The 22,469-nt window shown below is 52.9% G+C and overlaps 1 protein-coding gene and 1 long non-coding RNA gene across 4 annotated transcripts in view; one reads left to right on the top strand and one right to left on the bottom strand.

Moving 5' to 3' along the window:
- The window catches only part of ATP2C2 (ATPase secretory pathway Ca2+ transporting 2), a 58,253-nt gene extending 54,563 nt beyond the window's left edge, over window positions 1-3,690 (bottom strand). Inside the window, exon 1 of one of the 3 annotated variants that reach the window (XM_013056975.2) lies at window positions 3,444-3,690. In XM_013056975.2, coding sequence (XP_012912429.2) covers window positions 3,444-3,542 — 99 coding nt within the window. In that variant the 5' untranslated portion in view covers window positions 3,543-3,690. The remainder of the gene's footprint in view (window positions 1-3,443) is intronic. The other 2 variants (XM_013056974.2, XM_004753893.3) reach the window with 2 other exon arrangements.
- Window positions 3,691-3,776: 86 nt separating this feature from the next.
- LOC123391001 lies at window positions 3,777-6,328 on the top strand. Its single transcript, XR_006605634.1, has 2 exons — window positions 3,777-3,863; window positions 5,673-6,328. It is a non-coding gene; the product is annotated as an uncharacterized LOC123391001 (long non-coding RNA).
- The last annotated feature ends 16,141 nt before the right edge of the window (window positions 6,329-22,469 follow it).

The following is a 22,469-nucleotide window of genomic DNA, read 5'->3' as shown; positions in this document are numbered from 1 at the left end:
TTTGTGTTTATACTTCTTTAAGTTACCTTCTGATACAAATAATTTGGCAACACTGGAAGGCCGCAATACAGGCTTCAAGAAGTCCTATCTCGCTACATTTTGAGAAACACTAAGGATTTGTGTGTGGGTGTATCTCAGAAGTCCCTCCTGTGCCAGCTGTGATCTCTTCAAAATGCAAATCTGATTGTGTCTGTTTTATTTCATTCCTACTGTTTGGCGCATCTGTGAATGAGTGGATGATGGTCACGACCCGATTTATTTATTTATTTATTTATTTTTATTTTATTTTTTTTTTAAAGATTTTATTTATTATTTATTTGACAGAGAGAGAAATCACAAGTAGGCGGAGAGTCAGGCAGAGAGAGAGAGAGAAGCAGGCTCCCGCTGAGCAAAGAGCCCGATGCGGGGCTCGATCCCAGGACACCGAGATCATGACCTGAGCCGAAGGCAGCGGCTTAATCCACTGAGCCACCCAGGCGCCCCTTTTTTTTTTTTTTTTTAAAGATTTTATTTATTATTTATTTGACAGAGAGAGAAATCACAAGTAGGCGGAGAGTCAGGCAGAGAGAGAGAGAGATCACGACCCGATTTAAACCTTCCAATAGTTCCATGTTGCTCCAGGGATAAAGCCCAAATGCTTCGTGATGGCTCTGCTCTGAATCTGGCCCCCATCTCTGCCCACCAGGAGAGCAGGGAGTGTGTCCATCTTCCACACCCCATCCGTGGCAGGCAGCCCTGGCCTGACACACGGCAGACGCTCTGTGAACCTGGGCTGAAAGAGCGGGGGACCACTACGTGAACCTCCCGGAACCCCATCTTCACCCCAGAAAGCCCGAGCAGGATGAATCAGTTCGCCGACCAGGAAGGCAGCACAGGGTGGAGCGCCAGACGGTTACGAGATGGGGAGCCCCGGGTCAAAGATGACTTCCCTGGAGTTGGCATCAAGTCCTCGGGAAGCAGGAATTTCTGGTCCAACGTTCTCCTCACCCACCATTCAGGTTAAAACAGAGAAGGGTTTTTTTTCCCCAATAGTTGAATTAAGAGGATCTCTCAAACCCCTTCCTTGTGGTGATACTGAAACTATGGGAAGAACAAGGCATTTTCAGAGTCCTAAGCTCTGTGCTCAGATTCCGCCTCCGATGCTGGCCCACGTGTCCTCGGCCCCAGTCCTCCCTGGCCCAAGTGTCCCCCGCCTGGCCGCTCTGCTTTCTTGGTCCCCATCATACCCCAGACCCCCCACCCCCAGATCTCTGATTAAACATTTCTTGGTTTCTCTACCCTCTGTGGGCCTCCCCCACAAACTTCATTTTGTACCCAGCTGTATCCTTAGCGCCTGGTCCCACCTGTGAGCCTCCATGTCCTTATTGATGATTATAATAATAAAATGGACCTCAGCACAGACAGACAGGAGACAGAGAAGAAAAAAGACACAGCAAGTTCTCAGTAGTAAACAGTGTTATAAGTGAGCTGCCTGGGCAAAGCGGCGGGGGTTTCAGAGGCTTCCCAGAACACGTGCTCATAAGAGAGAGTTACAACTCTCGTAGAAATGATCGCTGTGAGCACACTTGGCTTTTTTCCATTTTTCTTGGCAAAAGAGGGTTCGAATGGGGGAAGGAAGTGTGAGAGCGAAGGAGGTTCAGGCTCTAAGCTGAGCTGGTGGGAAACAGGTCCCTCTGCCACCCCATCACCGCCCCCTGCCCCCTGCCCCCTGCCGCCAGCTCCTTTCAGTGCAACCTCCTGGGTTTGTACCAGGACCCTTCAGAGATAGGACTTTTTTTTTTTTTTTAAGAGATAGGACATTTTGTTTCTCACCGAGCCTTTGCTGCTGGGGATCTGGGTCGCCAGTCTCCCCTCCCTTCCCCTCCCCTCCCCACCGCGACGTCACCCATCACCCACCCTTCAGGTGAACCCCCCACACACCTACAGATAGGTTGAGGACCTGTCATATCCCTGAGGACCCCTCAGAAGAGATCTGGAGGACTGAAGTCCACTTTGGTGCCAAGGTCAAACTCACCCCAGCATCTCAGTCATGTTACAGGACCCCCATCCCCAGCGGACCTGGACATCCTATTAAATCTAATCATAATCAACCACACATCAGGAGTGTTTGAAAAATACCCAGCATGATGCAAAAACCAAAAGAGAGAGTGAGGCAGAAAAGGCAACAATATTGGCAAACTGACTTCACACTCCTTCAGCAGAACCCAGCACATGACATGTGGGTAGAGAAACGGATCTCAGCAAAAGAATCAAACTCTACAAGCCATGTTGAACCCACGTGTCCCTTCAGAAACACAGAGACGACGGGAGAATTACTAGTTGCCCAGCCCAGCCCTACAGCCCCGGCACGGGAATTCTCGTGCTAACTTTCACATATAAAATACTATTTATTTAATGCACAAATATTTGGGAATCATACCACAAAATCGTTTTGACTGTTGTCATTCTTTGGGAGGAAAATTCAATAGTTTAAATTGAGTTTTTCCAACTACTCTTTTCCATTAAAAAGTAAATTTAACTGGGAGGTCAGAGGGCCGTGTTCTCCCGAGCATGCCCAAGGCACTATTTCAGGAATTTCATTTTTGAATGACTGATTAGGCTGAAAAGGAAAAAAAAAAAAAAAGTGCAATGTCCCCGAGAGGCTTTTGCAGGAATTCAGCGCTCTCTGCTCTCGTATCCCGCAAGGTGTGAAGCTTCGACTCCTACAAACCTAAGGAGAAAGTCACCAGGTCATCCACTGAGCCTGGCTTCCCCAAGTGGAAGGGCTTTTTTGGACAGCTGTGTCAGCTCAGCCACTGGGAAACCCCTTCTCTCCCCAACCCTCCCATGCCCCAGGCCTGAAAATTATGTTGATTTATCCTAGAGGGTCCCCTGGAGGTTGCTAAGTCAACATACAAACCTGAGTGCTTTTCAAAGCTGCATTGCAGACATAGGAAGTAAAGCTAGGAGGCCTGGCTGCTCTTTACCCTAATTCCACCATTATTATTACTATCATGGCTAAAACATTTTCCCCAGGTGTTTGTTTTTTTACATCACCTTTTTTTTTTTTTCCAATTCAAGTAACTAAAAAAAAAAAAAAAAAAAAAAAAAAAAAAAAATCCATACAGCAGCCTGAGTGCAGAGACCTAGGAATTTACATTCTCCGGAGCCAGAGAAACTGAGGTGAAATTCCTGGCTGGGTCGTTTGCTAACTGGGTGCGTCTTAAGGGGCACATGTAACCTCTCTCTGCCTCAGTATCAAATCCACAAAATGGGCTGTCTGTCCTGAGAGGCTTAAATGACGCGAGCCCGGCTCAGAGCAGAAACAGGAGCTGGCGTTGCTCCAGAGGTCTTTCCAGAGCCAGGGGCAGGAGGACGAGCTGCGGGAGGGGTCCCGGCGGAGGTGGGGTGCAGGGGGGCGGAGGGTCAAGTCGCACGGCCCGCGCCGGGTCGCCCGGACTTACCAAGATTTCCAACTCGCTCCTCTCCAGGGGCTCGTACAGGTGGCCCGCGCCCGAGAAGGGGAGTTTCTGCAGGAACTGAGAGAAGCGTCTTTCGACCATGGTGACCAGGCGAAGGCCCCTCGCTCAGCCTCCCGTCCCCCGGCGGCCGCCCCTGTCCGCGTCCCTCGGTCCCCGGCGTGGCCGGGACTGGCTGCGCGCGCCCAAACCTCCAGGGCCGGGGCCGGGTTACCAGGTAGCCGCCTACCTGCCCGCCGCAGGTGCGGCCCCGCCCCCGGGGCGGAGCTGCGCGCCCGGCTGCACCTGGCGCACCTGGCCCCGCCCCGGGAGCCCGCCGCGGACTTAGCGCGGCGTCGACAGCTGCGGCTGCTTCCCGATCTGGCCAGACCCGAAGAATCACCTGGAGCGAGGGACGGGCTGGAGGTGGGCGTGCGAACGCGGGCGGAGAATGCGGATTCCCGGACCTCGCCTTACCCTGCGCCACCCGGGTCTGGAGCTGGCCGGGGAGCAGGACTGTAACGAGCGCCCGTGGTTCTTGGGGGGCAGCGGAGTGCGGTCCATGCTAACACGCCGGGCGCACCGCGGACCGAGCGGAGTCACACGCCTACCGAAGCTGCGCGGCTCGGCACCAGCCACGTGGCCCCTATGAGCCGTGGTTGCTTGTCTGTAATTGAAGGAGAAGGCTAAGATCTCACCCCCAGGGAGGGCCCTGGGAGTGCACGCCAGGGCCGGGAGGAGGGCCGGAGCACCCCGCTGCCTTTGGGAATCCGTGGGTCTTGGAGAACCTCTGAGCCCTTCATTCTCGTTTGCAGAATGGGCTCCTGCACTTGTTAATCATGGGACCTGGGGCGGGCAGGCGTCTTCCATTTCCAAGCTTTAACATACCCCCCGTGAAATGGCCTGTGACATTTCCCTGAGGAGGGAAGCACTCCTTCACAGTGAAATGGAGGGTGTGCTGGTGCTATCACCAACATCACAGGGAAGTTTCTGGACTCAGCTGGCTCCCAGAGCAGATGGGGAAGGTGCCCCCCAGGTGGGTGTCTTGAAACTCTAAGGGGCTTTGGCTCCGCGTGGCACTGGAATCCCTAACAAGCCCCACCACTTAGTAGGGAGGTGGCTTTGGGGAAGGCCGTGTCTCTCCTCTGTGCCTCAGAGTCCTTATTTATAGAGTGGGCTTCTGGATGATAAGAACTGTAGAGCATGACATGAGTGTCTTTTTTTGAGCGAATATAGGCCACCTACCTCAACTGCTCCCCACCACGTGGCTACCTCGGCTCCATTTCATCTGACAGGCTGTCCTGGCGGCCCTTCTTGTTTCTCCTGCCTCTTGTCCCTTGACCAAAAGAAAACAGGCTCCCAGCATCACACTGCCTGACTCCACCAATTGCAACAAAAGCTAGAAATAATAGAAAAAGCAGTATGCTGACATGGGTCAGTCCAGGCTTGAATCTCAGCCTTGTTCCTTCCAAGTGCATGGCCTTGGACAACTTTCCTCACCTCTCTCCACCTCAGTTTACTCATCCACAGAAGGGGGATGGCACTACCAACCCCTGAACAGGGTCCCAGCAGGAAGCAGGTGGCACCTTCACACTGAGTGGTGGGGGAGGGTTTGATAGCCATGCCGCTTACAGAGGTGTGGGCAGGCTTGCAGAGGAGCACGAAGGGACTGCTCAGCTGCCCCAGATTAGCAGCGGTGGGAAACTGCGGCCATCCAAGGCTGGGAAGGCAAGAGGAGGGAGCAGATACCCAGACAAGGTAGCTGTATGGAGCTGAGAACGTTGGTGAAGGGAAACGGAATGGAAGCCACAGATGCAGACTCTTGGGCTGGGAATCCGAAAGAGAAGGCAGGAGGATGGAGAGAAGGTCTGGGCGAGCTCAGGGGGGACACAGGGAACCCACTGTACGTCCTGTAATGTTTCCATAGGTAGAGATCCTAATAGTACTGTCTAGTCCCTGACATAGTAGATCTCCAGGAAATTTTATTACTAATATAAAAGATACACGGGAACTCAGCTCACTTTTTTCTTGGGTCCTTTCCAAGTGGCATGCCGAGATTTTGAGACAGAATTGGATCCAGGGAGGAAGAATGTCTTATTGGCATAGAACTTCATGTTCTCCCAAGGGCATCAATCGGGCGTGGTTTCTGCAGGCGGTGCAGCCTCCAAGAGCAGGGAGGGATGCGTTGGCCAAGTGCCTTTCCCTCTAAGCCCACCCTCTTGTGTCCCCTCACAGAGGCCTCTGTTCCAGCTCGGAGATGTCAAGGCTAGAACTCGTGGATCAGGTTTAAGAACACCCAGAGCATTCAGGAAGGAAGTTCTGGGTGGAGGACGTTGCGGAAGACCTGGACCTGTTGGCATGAAAAACAAAAATGGAGCGGACCACAGAGAAAGCAGTTAGAGTTACATGATGGAAGCCACTGAATGGATACCTTGAGGCTTAAGTTCGATTTTTGTTTTCATTGCACTGTGATCAGCCCGCATACCAGCCAGCTAATTCTCTTATTGTGCTGAGACTTTGTGCCTGTATTTTACACAGTTTTGTCAATATTTCAACGGCACTAGAAAAGCTGGTATGTTCTTTGTAAGGGTATTGATAAGCTGCGCTCTTCCTGCAAATCCGTTTTGTATCTATTCATTCTAACTTTCTAGGCACATTGTTCACGTCCTTACTTTCAACTGCTTGATCTGACATGGGAAGAAAATGAAGAGTTTAAAATTTCCCTAATTGTTTTCCCGTCCATTCGTTTCCTCGTCTGTCTGAATTTCTGCTTTTTGTATTATGCTTCCCAGTTGGTTAGTGCATATCATTTACCTGTTTATGATGACTCTTGTAATTGCTTAATACCTCCTGTATCTCATTAAAACATACTCCTTAAATTCCACTTTGTATAATTACCATTGCCACTGTTTCTTCTCCACGGTTAAGTCTGCATGATCTAAACGTGGCATCTCATTTTTAGCTGTTTTGTTTCATTTCCCCCTAGACTGTAAACTCTGTGAGAGCAGGGGACTATTGGCGTCTACCATGGTAGATAATGTTCCTGTAACATGTTAAATGCCCCCCAGATATTTATTTGGTGTTTGTGTGTCTCTCTTGTAAACTGTAGTTCTTGAAATTTATTCTTTAAAGACTTTATCTATTTATTTGATAGAGAGAGAGCACAGCAGAGCGGCAGGCAGAGGGAGAGGAAAAGCAGGCTCTCCACTGAGCAGGGAGCCTGATGTGGGACTCGATCCCAGGATCCCAGGATCATGACCCGAGCTGAAGGCAGCTAGCTGCCAACTGACAGAGCGACCCAGGTGCCCCTTGCAATTTATTCTTAACCTGAGATTATTTGCATTTATGGGGAAATGCAGTATGTCTATATTGCTACAGTTATTACCATTAGACTGACTTCCACCATCTTCATTCACATATTATTTGGTATCAGTTTTAAATGGTATCATTTTGAGGCAAGCACTCTGCTATTTGCTGTCATCTTTTACTTGGATTTCAGAATAAAATCCCACTGAAAGGGGCGCCTGGGTGGCTCAGTGGGTTAAGCCTCTGCCTTCCGCTCTGGTCAAGATCTCAGGGTCCTGGGATCGAGCCCCACATCGGGCTCTTTGCTCAGTGGGGAGCCTGCTTCCTTCTCTCTCTCTCTGCCTGTCTTTCTGCCTGCTTGTGATCTCTGTCAAATAAATAAATAAAATCTAAAATTTAAAAAAAAAAAAAGAAAGAAAGAAAGAAAAAAAAATCCCACCGAAAATCCTATCAGGAATTTGAAAGCACTTCAGAAATAGAGACAAATATTTATACTCTCTGTTTTGATTTCTTTTACAATGGAGTTTTTTTTTTTTTCATTTTTCTTTTTCTAACCTTTGCTTTTTTTTTTTCATAACCGTAGTAATTTAATCTGATTACAAAAACCTCAATTTTTTGCCTTGTGGTTCTTGCCGTGAGTTCCCCACTTTGCCCCAGAATCACCCCTGCTCTCTATAGCCTTTGTTTGTTTTCCAACGTCCATTCCTCCTTAGCTTTGTCCTTTTGTTTGGATTTCACGATGATCACCACTGACTTCAAGAATTTGAAGATTTCCTTCAAGAATTTTCTGTCTGCCTTCAGCTGGGCAAATTCTAGAGGGCACTCTGAAGGAATCAAGTCCTGCAAGATGGTTTGCTGGGAAACTTTCTGAGCCTGTAGCTCTCGCAGCGATGCCCATGCTTTGGCCGGTACTGAGAATTGAGGGCAGGACTCAGCCCAAAGCATCCAGCCTTTCCTGAAATATCTGCTCTGGGCACCTTCAACAATGAGGTCCCGCCCTTCAACTCTCGCTCACTATATGAAAGTGGTGTCATTTCATGTCCGTAAATTATCTCCCAACAATACACTCCATTGGAAAGAGGTGATGCAATCCCGAGGCACCTGAAACTTATTTAGTAATAAACCTCCCTCACAAATTATAAGGTTGGCATTTTGAAGACATCCTTTTCCGAAAGGGTACACCATACAAAGAGTATCAGGTGGCGTGTGCGTGCGTGTGGGTGAGCATTTGATTTTAAGAATGAGTTGGAAGTTATGGCTCTGTTCGCAAACCCTCAATTCAGTTTGTTTCTTTAATGGCCATGCACACAGGCAACGACATGATCATCTTATAGATGAAGACATCGGAATTTAGGAAGGGAAAGCTACTTTCATTCATTCAGCAAATAGTTTTAAGCACCTGTTACGTGGCCGTGGACCCCTGAACACAAAGGACTATTCCTGTATTTTCTCTCCTAGTAGGTGTGACAGGCTGCACATACATCTATGTGTAACATAGAGTCAGACAATGAATGTTGGGGTTGAGTAAGCCCACCCCGAAGGCATGTGTCACATCCTAACCCACAGAAACGGTGTGTGTAGCCTTATTTGGAAAGACAATCATTGAAGATGTCATAAAGTTAAGGATCTCCAGATGAACTGGATGTCCTCTAAGTCCAGTGATTGGTGTCCTTCCTTATAAGATTCAAGGGGGCGGGGGTCCCAGCTGGCTCTGTCAGTGGAGAGTACAACTCTTGGCCTTTGGGTGTAGAGATTACTTAAAAATAACTTCGTAAAAATCTTAGAAAAGAGATAGAGACAGAGGAAGAAAAGCACAGACCCAGGGAGAAAGCTCCGGGAAGATGGGGCAGAGGTAGGAGGCACAGCCCTGAGCCAGAGAACATCGGGGGCCACCAGGAGCCAGAAGAGGTGAGGAAGGACTCACCCCTGGAGCCTTCAGAGAAGGGTCCTGCCCACACCCCGTGCCCCCGGGGGAAGAGGATCAGACGTGAATACTGGGACAGTCTTCCATGCAGAGACAGAAGGTCCAGAGCCAAGGCCTGGGGTGAAAATGTGCTCGACTTGTGTTACCGCAGTGAGACCCGCTTGTGTGAGACAAGTCACACCTTTGTACCACAACTGTAGTCACACACACACACAGCCAATTTCTGGGCACCGCTCATATCACACTCTCCTTGTTACTTCTTCCATAGTCATTTGCTGAAAGGAGGGACGTTGGCTGAGCACGTCCCACAGCCGTGAGCATTTCTGGGCTCCCGAGGGACTTCATTTCTGCAAGAGGGAGCCGGGACAGCCCCATGGAACAGGACGCCAGGTGCTAAAAGAGTGTGCCCTGGGACTTGCTTAATCCCAACAGGTAAACACATGGCACAGCTGCCCTCGCTCCTCCTCCCACACGCCCGTGGCGGACGCTGCCGCTCACACACAGGGTGACACCTCTCTGCTGGCTGGGACAGGCCTGGGAGCTCTGGCCCTTATCACTTTTCTTACCTACAATTGTTCAGACCTGGCACAGGAACAAAGCTATTTGCCAAGAGATTTCCAGAAGAGGAAGGAATGATCTTGGGCAGTGAGAGTCATGGAATCTTCTAGAAGGTTCCATATGCATGTTACGGGTGAAAGAGGAGATTCCTGTGTATCAAGTCCATAATATGCACTAGGGTTCGCTCTTGGTGGTGTATATTCTGTGGATTCTGACAAATGTGGAACGTCAGGAACGCACCATCATCACGGTATCATACAGAGGCCTCACTGCCCTAAAAACTCCCGTGTTCCAGCCCCCTCCCCCCAAACCGCTGTCAACCACTGATCCTTTCACCATCTCTACAGTTTTGCTTTTTCAGACTGACTTACAGTCGGAAATTTGACTTTCCTTCAGAATCTACTCTCCTTTAAAAAATTCAAGAGCAGGCCGGCTGGCCGGCTCAGCTGGTTAAGTGGGTCAGGGCACGATCTCAGGGTCATGGCACTGAGCTAGGCATCGGGCTCCATGCTCAGCGTGGAGTCTGCTTGAGATTCTCTCTCCCTCTCCCTCCGCCCTTCCCCCCTGCTCTCTCTAAAATAAATAAATATTTTAAAAAATTCAAAAGCACCCAGACCCATCACCCAGAGTCAGAGAATTTCAGTCCGAGGCAAAAAACGCCCAAGGGCTTCCATATGTGCACTCATCAGGCTTCACTCCCCATGGTCACGCAGAGGTGAGCACCCACGTTTGGCTGGGGTGCTCCCAGCTCTAACACTGACAGCCCGGGCATCCCGGAAAAGCCCTCAATCCCAGCGGTGAGCTCCCCTCGCCCCACCCCCATATCGTTCTGAGGCTCACACCTGCTTCAGCCGCCCCCTGCTCCCGCACCTCTCCTCGAAGGCCTGACTCTTACTACGGCCGGGCCGCCAAGCCCTGGCCCCTGGCTCTCTCCCCACCTCCCCGAGCAGGCCCCTCTCCTGGGCCCCAGGCAAAGGCATCTCCTCCCCAGCCTCCACCAAGAACACTCCAGCAGACCCTTCACTCCAAACCCTCGCCCCGCTAACACCGGCTCAGGTTTTAACTGACTGTGGCTTCTCCCGAGAGGCCCCTCCAGATCCCTGGAGCAGGTGAGATGCGGAGGCAGGGGCGTCCCCCCACCCCGCGGATCCCACACACTCCTGGCCTGTTACTACATTTGTGAGTTTCAAAGAAGGTTCAGAGCACGAGCAGCCCAGACACCCACCTGCGGTGAGGGGTGGACAGGATGCGGCCGCCCATCCGATGGAACAGTATTCGGCCTTAAAAAAGGCAAGAAGAGTGGCCACGCTTCAACCTGGACGAACCAGGCAAACGTGCCAAGTGAAAGCAGGTGGACCCAAACGCCACACACCGCAGACCCCAACCGTAGACTCCATGCCTGCGGAACAGCCAGAACGGGCAAATCCAGATAGACAGACAGCACGCTAGTGACGGCCAGGGCCTGGAAGAAACGGAAATTTGGAGATGATGGCATTTCTTTTTGGGGTGATGATAATTTTCTGGAATAAAGTAGAGGGATGGTCACCGGACTTGTGAATAGAATAAAACCTGCTGATGTGCGCACATTCACGGCGGAAATGGTGAATTTGATGTTACACGCATTTTATCTCAATAACGAGGTATATTAAAAGAAGACACTGTGTGCGTGTTTACTGAATGGAAAATGAATGAGTTTATACGTAGTTAAACTGGGAAACCTGATCGGAAGTTAAATGAACAATTTCTACTGGCTTTTTCATATAATAGAGTTAAAAGTTTCCGGTAACTCCCTTTGAAAACTCCTAGGGCCCTGGGGTTCCCAAGTGACGTTGTGCCTGAGGGTAGGTGGCGGGGGTGGGGGAGCCCTCAGTGAAGTAGCTGTTAGAGTGGGGGAGAATCTTCCTTTCCTGGCATGGTGCGGCCGACCTGGGCTCTTTTCCTGAGGGTCAGAACTCCAGCAGGGTCTTGGACACGCCCGTTGCTAAAGAACAGAGAGGTGATGGTCTTCCGACTCCCATCTGGCTCCCATACTCAGTTCTTTGTGCCACATTCTCGGTGACTTTGCAAAAATAGACAAACATCCGAGTGTGCCGCTCCCCTCCTGAAGGCCCCCCAGCCTGGGCTGAGCAGAGTGGACGCTGCGGGCACCCACCTCTAAGGGAAGCTTGCTCACTGTGGCTCTAGGCATGAAGGGTTTTATTCTGGCTGAGCCAGAACTCGGGCTTAAGGCCCCCGGCCTTGGAGAGCCGTGAGGACCATTCTGGCAGCTTCCCAGGACCCTCCCAAAGGATTGGGATCTGGGATCTGGCTGCTCACAGGGGTGCCTAAGCCTAGCACACACCCTTTGTCAGCTTCCCCTGCCTCTTCTTCCCACTCCCCTACTTCTGTTTCCCATGGGGTCTCCTTCAGGAACCTTGGGAGCCGTCACAACAGCACGAGACTTCTCATGCTTCTCACACTGGCTTCTGCCAGCCGCTGCCAGCCGCACCCTGCCTCCGGGGTCTGGGGGTCCTGCCCCAGGCCCAGACAAGGACTCCTATTCCCTCCATTCGGGCCCAGGCTTGAGCCCCTCCCCAGGAAGCATCCCCCCACCCCTGCACCTCATTAAAATGTTCTTCACTGAGCACTCTGTGTACTTTGGTATAAATTTTGCTTCCATAAAAAATTCTGTTAAAATTTAAACAAAAGCAGATAAAAGCTTAACGAGAAACAAGATAGTGACGCAGTCTGGCAGCATGTCCCTGCAGGATCCTTATTCGTTACAGAGGGAAGCCTGTGCCGTTACAGGGGAGGAAGCTGGCTGACCTCACCCGAACTGAGGGACCAGCCAGAGACATGACACAGCAGGACCCTGGATGTGACGCCCCCTCATGGAAGTGCACTTCGCTGCTGGGTATCCTGCCAAAACACCGTGAATACTAGCGTGAGGAAATATCACCCCCAGAGTGACGGGGACCCAAGGAAACCACTGACTGGGACTCCTCGAAAATGTCAGCTTTGGGGAAGACCAGGAAAGGCCATGGAAGGCTGCAGATCCAAGGACACTGAAGAGTATTAATGATCAAATGTCACTGGGATTCTGGATCGGATCCTGGGTCTCGGGGGGGAAAAAAAGTCTATCTTTTGCTCTAAAGGACCCGAGGGGAAGGATCCGTGGACTTGAAGCAGGAGTGCAGATAGATAATGGTGTTTTACGGTGTGAATTTCCTGGTCAGAGAACGTCCGTCCGTTTTTGGAAGGGCGCCCTGCCGCTTTCAGGGCTGAAGGAGGGGGAGGCAGAGAGAGGTGGGCGCGGCGAGCGCACAGGCCGACCTGGAGAAGCTCGTGATGAACATATGCAAATCTGAAAAAGTCACAAGCTATACGGTCTCTCGGTTCTCGGCTTCTAGAACATTCTTACCGGCCCAGGGTCAGGGAGACGGAGAGCCGCTGAGTGGGCTCCAGGCTGGTGGGGAGGAGGGTGGGTGCGTTCGCGGGTAGGAGAAGGGGGTGTCTGTGGGGAGAAGCGGGTCCGTGTGTTGACTGAGGTGGTGTGTGCGGGCATCTAGGCGTGGGATCGGACGGCTGGAGACCTCCCAGCTGAGCTGCAGCCGCACTTCCCGGCCCTGACGCATGTGGGGCCGAAGCCACCAGCTACCTAGCGTGGAGCCACATGAGACGCAGCCGCTGGGGAGCCCGAGTTAGGGGAGCACAGGGCCTCTCTGCACAGTTCCTGCAGCGTCCTGCGAATCTGAGATCATTTCAGAACAAAAAGTTCAAAAACTAAAAGAAACGGTGCCCCACATTTGTCACCCGGCATCCCCCGTCCTGGTTTTTTCTCTCCTGCTGTTTCTGTTCACTGACTTCCCTGCTTCGTTCCCCACCCAGACCCCGTGGGATCCGTCTTCCCCATTCCGGGGTTCCCCTCTCTCAGCGTCAGGGGCTTCCCCTCTAACATTCAGAACCTGCGGATCTTTGCCAGTTGCAGGGCCCGGCGTGGCTGAGTCATCTGACCCCAGCCCACAGCTAGAAGAGGGAATTGGTGTCCTGGGAGTTGGATGTGAGCACCTGCCCGCAGAACCGCCACGCCACAAGCCGCCACGCAGAGACTCGTTCATTCGCTTAATCATTTACCCACTCAAAAATCCAACATTGACGACCTACTACGTGCCTGCACCGGCGGGGGGGGGGTGGTGACACAGAGTCCTTGTCCTCTAAGAGCTCTGGGTCTGGGGGAGAAGGAGCAAAACCACATGGCACACGCCACAATGTCACAGCGTGCAGGACCCTGCAGGGGCCCAAAGGGGCACATGACAGTCTAGCCAGAAGCTCAGGGAAGATTCCCGAGGAGGTGGTGCAGGGGAGTCTGGGCGGGGAGAAGTGGGGGATGCATAGTCCAGGAGAGGGCACTTGCACAGCGCCTGGGATTAGCAGATGCTCCAGGGGCGGGGGACGGGTGCCCGTGCAGACCCTACCAGTCTGCCCACCAGATAGCTCCACACAGCAGGGGCTGGTGGTGTAGCCGGGCACGGGATGGCGCCAGACCTGGGCAGAAGCCAGGTAAACAGCCACAGGCCTTGTCTACATCCGGGTGTTGTCCACTAACCACCTCCTCCCGTCTGGTAAAACCTTCTCTGAGTGTCTTGCCTTGGGCTTCCCCAGAAGCAAACCTGTTTGAGAGCAAGTGGTGTATGGGGGGGGGGGGGAAAACCTTGGCCGAGGGAGCAGGGAAGTGAAGCGGGGGAGGAGGGAAAGGAACCAAGAACAGGGCCTCGTGGAGCCCGTCGCCGTGCTGGGCACCCAGGGCACCGTCTTGCCAGGAAACCTGCGGCGACAGCACAAGACCACCGTCCCCACCACGGAGAGTGGCAGCTGGGGCAGGGGCACTGAGGTCACAGGGACACGTGCAGACCATCCTCCCCTCGCCACCGTGTTCCATGCACTGACAAGTCCACTCTACCCCGTTCCTGGGCGCATTGAGAGTCATGAGCTCGGCTGACCTGTTTTGCCTTCCGCTCGGTTCCACTTCCCGGGCTGCTGGCAGGAGAAAACTCGGCAAGGTCGGGCGGGAGAAAATGCGCATCTGTGGTGGCTGCCGACGAAGGTCCGATTCCACGCTGCTGCCAAGCCATCTCGCAAATGTTATCACGGTTACCTTAAGTGTAAAATACGACAGTCTTAAAGAACCACACAAAACCAAGGTGCGGCTTGAAGAATGCTTATCAGGGGAAGCCCCAGAAGCCACCAGCCAGCAGGGACAGAGAGTGGGACATGGTCACCCTGCCCAGGACCCTCCGCCGAGAGCAGCAGCCTCACCCCACAGAGGTGCCCACTCTCCCGACTTTTCACGTCCACATGTTCATGGCTTCCTTACCCGCCACTCTGCTTTGGTCTTGGGCGTGTTGCTAACTTGGTGTGTCCTTCGAATTTCTCGAACCCTCAGGTTTCCTATCTGCATTCATTTCTAGTCACCACAGTAAAAGACCATCTCGAGCTTGGTGGCCTAAAATGACACAAATTGACTCCTCACTGTCCCAGAGGTCAAATGTCTGAAACAGTCCCGCCGGACTGAAATCCGGGGGCTGGTAGGGCTGCATTCTTCCCAGAGGCTCAGGGAACAGCACAGGCTCTTATCTCCTCCATCTTCTAGTAGCCGCTGCGTTCCTCCGCTGCCGAGGCCTCTCTCCATCTTCAAATCCAGAAATGGCTGGTCAAGCCTTGCTGCTCAAGCTGCTTCACCTTCGTTTTGCCCCTCCTGCTTCCATTTTACAAGGCCTCCTGATTGCCTTCGGCCCATCTGGACTATCTCCCTCTCTCAAGATCCTTAACTTGCGCACACCTGCAGAGTCCCTTTTGCTACATGAGGTCATCGGTCACATGGACAGCTTTAGGAGCCATTTTGCAACCTTCCACTCCATCTAATTCCCCACCCTTTACAAGTTACCTGTTGGGGGACCCAGGCCGTGTGGCCTCTAGCATCCCCCGCCACCTGGATTTGGCAGATCTCACACTCCAAGTGCAGCTCTGGATGTTCTGTCCTCGACCTCGCTGCAAACTGGCAAGGTGATTGTGATCCAAGGCTGGATCAGGCGCCATCCCCCTGTCCAGATGCCAGGTTGTCTCTTTTTGTGATGCTGGGACTCTCTGGCTCTGAACGTCTAGATTCACGAATTCACTGGGCAAAACTGTAATATTCTAATCCCAACATTTGCTTCAAAGTATCACTTGGAGTACTTTCCGAAAGAGATGCTTTCCCTCGTCTCCAGGCAGGCTGCCCACTAGGACGGGAAAGGCAGATTCGCTGCTTGATGCCTGCCTGCCCTTGACCAGTTTTCTAGACAACACGGTGATTCCTCAATATCCTCTAAAGAAGATCCACTAAATTTTTAAAAACATTTGGTGAGCTCACGAATTGAAATGTAGACTTTAATGGATAGGTTCATAGATTTTTATAGCAAATATAAGGTTTTTTATGATTTTATTTATTTGAGAGAGAGCGAGATCAAGCAGCAGGCAAGGCAGAGGGAGAGGGAGAAGCAGCCCCCCTCCCCGAGCAGGGAGCCCAATGTGGGACTCGATCTCAGGACCCTGAGATCATGACCTGAGCCGAAGGCAGAGGCTTTAACCCACTGAGCCACCCAGGCGCCCCTAAATGTACTTTCTAAATGAAATTCCTGAGCAAAAATAAACAAGCGGGACTACATCAAACTAAACAGTTTTTACACCGTGAAAGAAACCATCAACCAAACAAAAGGCAGCCTAGTGAATGGCAGAAAATATTTGGGTATTGCATAAGGGGTTAACACCCAAATACATAAAGGACTCCTGTAACACTGCAAGAACCAAACAATCTGATTTTAAAAATGGGCAGAGAACTTGAATAGACATTTCTCCAAAGAAGACACACAGATGACCAACAGACGCTTAACATCGCTCATCATCAGGGAAATACAAAAGTCTGACGAGATCCCACCGCACGCCTGTCTGAAAGGCTGGTATCGTTGTGCTCGCTTCGGCAGCACATATACTGAAAGGCTGGTATCGAAAAGACAAGAAACCAGGCCTGGCGAGGATGTGGAGGCAGGGAAGACGCCTGGAGGGAGCGCCGACTGGTGCAGCCGCTGTGAAAACAGCCCGGGGCTCCCCAAAAAATTAAAAAGAGAAGGATGAGAGGGTCTAGTAATTCCACTTCTAGGTATTTACCCAAAGAAAAAAGAAGCAGGAATTTGAAAAGATCTGTGCACCCCTGTTTATTAGAACACGATTTGCCACAGTCTGGGCGTGGCCGTGACTCTGCGGTCGGCAGGCACGTGGGCACTGAAGGTGTGGTGTGCGCACGCGGTGGGCTCTTACTCGGCGGGAAGAAGGGCGTCGTGCTGCCATGGGCGACAGCGTGGATGGACCTGGAGGACACTGTGCTAAGTGAAGTCAGTCACGGAAGGACAAATCCCATATGATTTCGTACACATGTAGAATTAAAAACAACAACAATAGCAACGGAGTCCTAAGTACAAAGAACAGACTGGAGGCCTGCAGAGGGTCAGCAGGACGGGTGAAGGGGAGGTACTGAGGTCCCCGGGAGGTCACACTGTGAACTTCCGCCACGGCCACACGTGGGTCGGTTGTCTTGCTCCAGAGCTCGGCCTGACTGTGCACCTCCCTCCCGCTTCTCATAGGCTAAGTGCTGTGACTCCTCTCACGTGCGCGGACAAGGAGACTAGATTTCCATCACTCTGCTCGAGTTCTCAGTTAAACGTAGGTCCAGGAGTCTGTCCTCTTGAAATTAACGGTATGTAACTCGTGTTTCCAAGCCTGAGGGACAACCACACCCGGGGCGACTGTCCTGGGTGTTGGCTCTGAGCCCAGCCCCCGCCGCCTGGCCCTCAATCTTCCTGGAATCCAGAGCCCCCCCCCCCCCTTGGTTGTTTGTCCCTGTTTCCCTGCTCAGCCCTGGAGGCCCGGAGTCTCCCAGAGGCATCGAAACTCATAGAGCGGGGCGGGCCCCTCCCATCCTCTCTCTGGGACTTTAGGGAGCCCATCGCCCGAGGCAACCGTGAGCTCCTTCCCCCTCCATGTCTTGCCACGTCACTGCCTTGCAGCCTCCCCGCCTCAGGGGGGTTCCCTGCTTTTCCCAGCAGCCCCCCCAAGCTCCTTCACACCTCCCCAGAGGCCCATCCCCAGCTTTGCCCCTGAGAATCAGGCTCCCCTTCCTCTCACCTTGGCCTTGCCGCCCGTGTCTGGTAAGAACACTCGCTGGGCCCCGGGGAAAATTCTAGGTGCTTTCTATACTTGACCTTTTGCCCTTCTCACAGCCAGCCCGGGAGGCACGTGCCGCCAGCTGCGCAGTGTCCGGATGAGGACACTTTGGCTCAGGGTTTCCAGGAAGTAGGGGAGGAGCCAGACCCCACCCACTAACCATCGGGCTCCAGCGTGGCCAGATCTAACCAGAAAACAATACCACGTAGGGCCGGCCCCTCAGCATCCTTTGGGAGCAGGAGTTAGAACCCGCATGAATAGTAAACGGACAAAAGGCAAGTATGGGGAATCACTTCCGTGGGCTGTCCGTCTTTCTCTAGAGCAGAAGTTCTAGAGCTGGAGCCGGCCTCAAGAGTCCCAGGGAGGGGGTGTTCAAACACACAGGTTGGGATGGCTTGCCCAACCCCAGAGTCTCTGACTCAGGAGGGGCGGGGACTGGGCCTGAGAATCTGCCTTTCTAAAGAGTTCCCTAGTGATGTTGCTGGCCTGGGGAACCCTGCTTTGGGAACTGCTGCTCCAGTGAACTTGCCCACCTTGGGAGCACAGGACTGGGCTGGGACTGTCTGTGTCCTCCCAGGACACGTGGAGGGGGTGCTTCCAACACGAACTTTCCCAACCAGTGGTCTTGTGACGATGAGCATATGGGTACGTTTAAAAATAAAAAATCCTCACCTGTTCGAGACGCATTCTGGACCCTTCATAGGTGATATGTAGGGTATCCAGGATTTACTTTAAAATACTCCAGTCTCTGCCCTTGCAAAAAAAATTGAGGGTTTGGCGAAACAATGATAGCTGGATACTAAGTCCCAAGAGGTTCTTTACACCATTTTTCTACACCTTGTTTCTATGTGAAGGTGTTAATGATAAATCTTGCTGATTTCACGTTAAAAAAAAAAAAAACAAAAAAAAAACTCTGTCTCCCACATGTAGTAACTGGATAAACATGAGTAAGAAGCCAGTGATATCCAAGCTTCAATTCCTTCTGCTGTCAACGCAGACGGCGGCATCCTGCCCGCCCGCCGGCTGAGCAGGGGATGCAGTAGGCGCTCATCCTGGCAGGTACTCGGGAAACGACGACCCCAACTTACTCCGCTTTCGCACATTCTCCAGCCTGGGCCTGGCTGGGTAGTGCCTCATGGGCCTGGCACTCTCCCACCTCAAGGCACCTGTTCAACAAGTTCCTGGGTTGAATATGGAACTTGCCAGAAGCCTGCCCTTCTGGAGCAGGAGGTGTGGGTGTGGAATGTGGGGCGGCGGATCACATGCATGTCCCTTGGTGGCTGCCCCACGGGACCCCTGGCCTGGTTTCTGGAGGTGGTAACCAAGGCTGGGGCAGGAATTCCCTGGCACCGAGTTCAGAGGCGTTCCGGTGGATTCCGGGGAGGGGGGCTCCGGCTCGCCAGAATGTCCCAGCCGAGGCCTCCCCTGTTCTGGTGGCTGTTTCGTATTGCTCTGTTTGGGTCAGGCTTTGATCATACGTAAGAGAAACCCGCTTATGCCAGCCTCGGCCAGAGTCAGGGGCGGCGGGCGCCGGTGGGGGCGGGGGCACCGCGAGTCTGTCCTGGGACCTCAGGACAGGGAGGGCGGCCAAGGCTCTTATCAGCCGGATTCCAGTCCTGGAACGGGGTCAAGAACCCCTGCGGCCGCCCTCCGCGCTTTCTCCGTCTTCCTCCTCCTCCTCCTCCTCCCAGGGCGGCTGGCGGCCTCGCACGGCCCCAGTCCCCTCCCGCGGGTCACACAACCGGCGGGGCGGCCGCCTGCCCGGGTTTCCTGCGGGCCCGGCCTCGGGCACACGCTCCGCCGCCGGGATCCCACGACGTCCCACAGGAGCCTGGGAGAACGGGCTGCTCTCAGTGCTCTGCCTCTCGGACCAGGACACCGAAGTGACGAGAGCGTCGGGAAGTTCCCTGAGGACACAAAGCCCAGAGCAGAGGCCGAGGCGGGAGGCGCATCCTCCCACGCCCGAGCCAGGTGCCTGGGCACCTTCCCGCGTCGAAAAGACTCAGGAGCACCATGGGATGGGGGAGTCTGATTGGTCTACCTTGGGTCAGGTGACACAAGGCTGGGCCAATCAGCTGTGGGCAGGGCGGGGTCTCAGCGTACCAACATGGCGCCCCCCAGGCCCAGCGTCAGAAGACCGTTCTCCGATAGGGTGGTGGGCATGGAGCTTGGTCCCCGCGATCTCCCACCTCTGTCCCCTTCCTCCTTCCCAAAACAGCCTTACGTGGACACGCAGAGCTCTGCCGCGTTTGTCTTCCCGCTGAAGGGGTTAGATGAGGCTCGATTTCGAATCTGATTTCTGACATTTTCCTGATGGTCTGTTCTTGGACAAATGACTTCTCCTCTTTGAGCCTCAGTGTTTTCAGGTGTAAATGCAGACAGCATCCCGGCCTCTCAGAGACATGGGGGAGAGTCGAACGACGTAGATAATAACCCGGGCAAACCCTTCTGTGGCTCCCCATTGTTTTCATGGTGAAGTTCAAACTCGAGCTGGGGACAGGCTGGCACCGTTCAACAACCGGCCCCCTGTCCTCCCACTCCCGGAGGCCCCCCTTTCCGAACCCTGCCCAACCGCTTGCAGTTCCTGGAACGTCTCTGGTCTGTGCCTTTGCGCGCACTCTTCCCTCTGCCTGAGGTGCCTTTCCTCTACTTCCCCGCTTTAAGTTAGCTACCTTACTCCCCATAGTTGGTTAAATTGTGCCTCCCCTCAAAAAAGAGGTGTTCCCCTCCTAACCCCCAGAACCCTGGAACCTGTGTATGCGGCCTTCTTTGGAAATAGGACAGATCTACTTCAATTAAGGGTGCTGAGATGAGATGATCCTGGATTTAGGGTGGGCCCCAAATCCAATGGAAGGTGTCCTTGTAGAAGAAAGGAGAGAGGAACTTGACACGGAGGGACAAAGACACTGAGGGAAGGCCATGTGAAGACAGAGCAGAGATCACATGATAATGCTAGAATTTTAGGCAGCAGCCCACAGGTGATTGCAGGAAATCTGTTTTGGCCAGAGTGACTCTCGCCTTCTCATCCAGGGGCCTGCTCACCTCTTCCCAGGTGAGAAGCAGGGGGATGCCTTTCATGGGATTCTAAGAGGATTTGTCCTACACTGTCTTCACCTGAAGACCCCACCTGCCTTCTTTTTTAGACCGTCTCACTGAGCTCTGTGTGAATGTTCTAGAAAAGACTGGGGGTGGGGGAGTTAGTTAATCCTGGCAGCTCAGGTGGAAAATGGCCCCAGGAAAACTAGCTAAATTGGTCATCCCAAGGAACAAGGGAGTGTTTCACTGAAGTTTGCTCTTACGGAAGAACCTTGTCAGTGGGTGAGGCCTCTAGGTGGCCCCAGCATTCAGCCAAGTGCCCCCAGGGTCCAGCCACTTTTCAGGGGCCTTACATGAGGCTCTTTGTCTCCAGCAGGCTGGCAGGGCTCGGGCAGCCCCTGGGCTTGCCTGCTCTTTCCCAGTCACCCCCCGAGCCCCGCCGTGAGCTCCTGCTCCAAGGTGCCATTCACTATCAGGAGGGACTCAGCCCTCTCAGAGCCCGGGGCCACCCCTGACCCCATGGCGGTGGACCGGTCCCCAGGCAGCCATTGAGGTGGCTGTAGCCTCTGATGACTCCTCCATATGGGAAGAGAGAAAACTCCAGATGGTGGATTCGGAGAAGAGGGGCTGGACGCCTCCAAGTTCTGGAAGAAGGAAAATGGGAGGTTGGGCTCCTGATAGGCCTGTTCCAAGCCGTGAGGCCTTGGGCGAACTGCTTCAGCCTGTGGAACGAGGGCAAACCTCCGGAGCGATGCAGAGCTCCTGTGCCAGCTTCCTGGTGGCGCTGGTGTATGTGTTACGCAAGCTGTCACCGCGGGCGAGGCGGGCCTCCCTGGACGACTCGTCTCTCCATGTGTCCCTTAAATGTACCATTATCGCAAATAAGGAGTGTTTAAAAGTGTTTTTTAAATAAGAAAAACAGGTAGACAACCTCAGTATAAAGTATAATCTGACTTTGACAATTAATGGGGGGGGGGGGAGAACAAATACGTTCTCTCCTTTATACAGTCTTCTCCAGGAAGGCTTCCTATAATTTGTACTCCCAAGGAGGACAGCAGTAAGTGTATAACCTCTCTCTGTGCTGAATGACTATAGGTGGGAGAATGTCCTAATCGAGTCAAATGTTTTATTCAAATCTCAGTACCTGTGCGTTCATACAACTACACAAATTACAGGCTTGTTCTCCTCGATAAGGAAAAAGAAAAAAAAAAAATCCCTACTTCCCAAAGACGAGAATCTGATTTTTTAGGTCTATATATCTTCACCCTCCCATTTACTAGCTGTGTGACACTTGCTAAGTGACTTTATTTCTCAGCACCTCAGTTTCCCTAATATGTAAAATGGGTTGATAGTGTCTTCCTCATGGGCTTGGGATAGTTCAGATGAGTTGCTTGTGTCTGTAGGAGGCTTACAGAGGTGCCTGCAACACAGTAAGTACCCAGAAGGAGCTGGATCCTGGGCGAAGGTTGCCATGAGGACTAATGTTACAATGTAGGGCAAGGGCTAGAAGCAGAAGGAGTTCCTCCTAAGAATGCATTGCCCACCTTTCACTGCCTGGCTGTGTACGACCTTGGGCAAGTCACAAGACCTTCTGAGGTTTGCTGTCCTCCTTTGTAGAATGAGGTCTCTGGTGTGGACATCTAGGAGACTGGCTGCCGGCCCCCAAGGTGCGCGTTTTCCTGGGGCACCATCCCCACTGCTCCCCTCATTGCCCCTGCTCGTGGCAGAGCTGACAGTTCCTTCTTCAGCCTTCCCTTGGCCTCCGTTGATGACCCCAGAAATGGGTGCCTTCCCCAGGGTGCCGGAGGGGTGGCAGGCAGGGCACAGGTGTACAGGATGGAGTCTGGAGCTGCCGGGGCCTCGTCTCACATCATGGGGAAGATGGTCAGTCTACCCAGAGAAGACAGAGAGAACTGGGGGATTCTATCCCTGGTTCCAGCCGCCCCTAAACCCAGGTGAGGCCCTGTCTTCCC

Source organism: Mustela putorius, unplaced genomic scaffold (genome assembly GCF_011764305.1).
Source record: "Mustela putorius furo isolate JIRA1106 unplaced genomic scaffold, ASM1176430v1.1 tig00000174_pilon_pilon_pilon, whole genome shotgun sequence".
Classification (NCBI taxonomy): Eukaryota; Metazoa; Chordata; class Mammalia; order Carnivora; family Mustelidae; genus Mustela; species Mustela putorius.
This window is presented reverse-complemented; position numbering and strand designations above follow the sequence as displayed.